This window comes from Salpingoeca rosetta (assembly GCF_000188695.1).
Source record: "Salpingoeca rosetta unplaced genomic scaffold supercont1.28, whole genome shotgun sequence".
NCBI classification, from domain to species: domain Eukaryota; class Choanoflagellata; order Craspedida; family Salpingoecidae; genus Salpingoeca; species Salpingoeca rosetta.
The window spans coordinates 746,425-748,947 of NW_004754906.1; the positions used below are offsets into that span (position 1 = coordinate 746,425).

At 57.1% G+C, this 2,523-nt stretch overlaps 1 protein-coding gene across 1 annotated transcript in view; it reads right to left on the reverse strand.

The window, feature by feature from the left end:
- PTSG_12883 (uncharacterized protein) overlaps positions 1-2,523 on the reverse strand; it is a gene marked incomplete at its 3' end in the record, with an annotated part of 15,526 nt that overhangs the window by 1,127 nt on the left and 11,876 nt on the right. The window contains exons 26-31 of the mRNA XM_004989644.1: positions 2,033-2,404; positions 1,662-1,778; positions 1,237-1,450; positions 891-1,021; positions 361-583; positions 106-188 (exon numbers count right to left, since the gene is read on the reverse strand). Of these exons, the coding sequence (XP_004989701.1) occupies positions 106-188; positions 361-583; positions 891-1,021; positions 1,237-1,450; positions 1,662-1,778; positions 2,033-2,404 (1,140 nt within the window). The remainder of the gene's footprint in view (positions 1-105; positions 189-360; positions 584-890; positions 1,022-1,236; positions 1,451-1,661; positions 1,779-2,032; positions 2,405-2,523) is intronic.

The following is a 2,523-nucleotide window of genomic DNA, read 5'->3' on the forward strand; positions in this document are numbered from 1 at the left end:
CACACACACACACACACACACACACACACACACACACACACACACACACACACACACACACACAAACAAAAAAAAAAAAAAAAACAAACACAAACACACTTACACAAGTGGGTACTCTTCCAATCCAAAGACGCGTGATGGCGGGAGATAGACCATGTACAGTCCAAGGTCATCCACCTTGCACTCCGCTGAAGAGAAAAGGGTGTATGGTGAAGGGCAGGGAAGGGGTGACACGACGATGTAAGCAACACCCCCAACAATCCCCGAGTTCAGAAACGAAACGAAACGAAACAAAACAAAGCAAGATGACGTGAACAAGACAAAACCAAGCAAACCACAGCAAAGCAATGAACAACTCACTTTCGCCAAAAACAACGGTGAGCTTCTCGTACGCGCGCTCCCGGTCCTCCTGCACGTCAAACTCCGCATCAATGGCGCGCTTGCGTGCGGCCACCTCATGCAGCGCCTTGATGGTGGAAAAGAGGTCCGGTGCAACCACAGCCAGGTCCTGCATGTCCAGCTCCTGTCCCCGCATGATCTTCAGCATGGCCGTCGACAGCGGCATGTCAACGAGGCGGTGGTCCTGCAACCACACAAGTAGCGAGCAAGCAAGCAAGCACACGCACAGCACGGTCGTGTAAACAGACTGCAGACAAAACGGGCAGGGACCAAGACCAACCTGCAAATAACTTCATCGGCACGCCATACCCAAGTACCAACGGGCCATTGGCCTTCCCCCTGCCCCAAACCAACATCAAATCAAACATCACGTCGCCACCACCACCACCACCACCACCACCACCACCACCACCACCACCACCACCACCACCACCACCACCACCACCACCACCACCACCACCACCACCACCACCATTGTATTGCCCACGTGCCTGCATGGCCTTTGCGAGGAAGACGCCGAGGAGCTCAAACTTGCTCTCGACCTCTGCCGGCAGCTTCTCCTCTGGATACGGCGCTGGGAACAGACCCGCGGGCCGCCGCACGTAGAACCCGGGCGGCTTGGCTGCACACACGCGCGCGCGCGCGTGGTGATGATGATGATGGTGGTGGTGAAAGGAAGAGAATGCAGTATGTGAGTTGCATAGCACAACAAGCAGACAGCCCGAAGAACGCGTGATGTGTGTGTGTGTGTGTGTGTGTGTGTGTGCGGATGCGTATGCGCATGAACGGCAACTCAACAAGCACACGTGCATGAAATGATCACAACACGCAACGCACCTCCGTGGCCGAGGTCGCGTGTCGTGGTGGCGGTGCCCAAGTGGTCGTCGCACAGCCACATGGCATAGTCCTTGCGCTGAAACTCCGCACACACAAGACTGTAGAACTCGAGCGAGGGCCCCAGACCCGTGGCGGGCTCATCCTTGAACTCAATCTCAAGCACGCTCTTGTGCGACGCCTGCGTCAGCAGCACGTTGCGCGCCCACGAAAACAGCTGCAGGATATGGGTGGAGGGAGGGGAGGGTGGATGTGCAGCAAGGAACCAACACCAGGATGCACGTGGTGAGCAGCTGGGTAACAGTCAAAGCCCTACAGCAATTGCAAATACAAACGCACAGCAAACACACAAACTCACACACGCACACGCACAACAAACATACGACAAACATACACACGCACACACACACACGTACACGCGTACGGACCTTGTCTTCGCTGCGCGGAACGGTGACACGCTCGTGCTTCTGGCGGCCGACCTGATACTCCTGTGGTGGGGGCTCGTTCCCGCTCACATTCTGCCCGCGGCGCGTTGCTGCCTCGCGCTATTGATGGTGGTGATGGGTGGTCATGGTTGGTGGTGATGACGGGTGGCGTAGGAAGATGTGCAGTGAGTCAGTGATTGTCGAGTCGCGTCGCACATGGGCACTACAACAATGGCAACGTGACAACCGCACACACTCTGGCAAATGACTTCAACCACGACGCAGGCACAAACAGACAACGTGTCAACCACACAGAACAAGAGCTAACAATCAACTAGCACAGGGTCACCGAGCATCAGACAACGGCCACCAACCTTCTCCTGCACCCAGACGATGGACCGGGAAATGCCAAACGCGCGGGCGGAGAAGAACTGCTTCCGCGCCTCAAAGGGGAACAGCACGGGGCACGAACGAGCCAGCGTCTCGCACCACGACGGCAACGCCCCGCTCACAAGCGCAAGCGGATCCGCCATTTGCCGCTGCAGTTTGCTCGTGAGCTTCCTGCTCACAAACTCGGCCTTCTCGATGGCGAACACAATCTCCTCCGTGGCGCGCAGCATCGTGCGGCAGGTGGCGTCGAGGTATGCGGCTGCATCCTCGCTCTCGTCACCGCCAACAGCTTGCGTCATGTCAAACAGCACCTCGAGCAGCGACAGCGAGCTGTCCGTGTGCCGCTTGCTCACCTCCTGCATGTGTGTGTGTGTGTGTGTGTGTGTGTGTGTGTGTGTGTGTGTGTGTGTGTGTGTGTGTGTGGTGGTGGTGGTGGTGGTGGTGGTGGTGGTGTGTGTGTGTGTGTGTGTAGGTA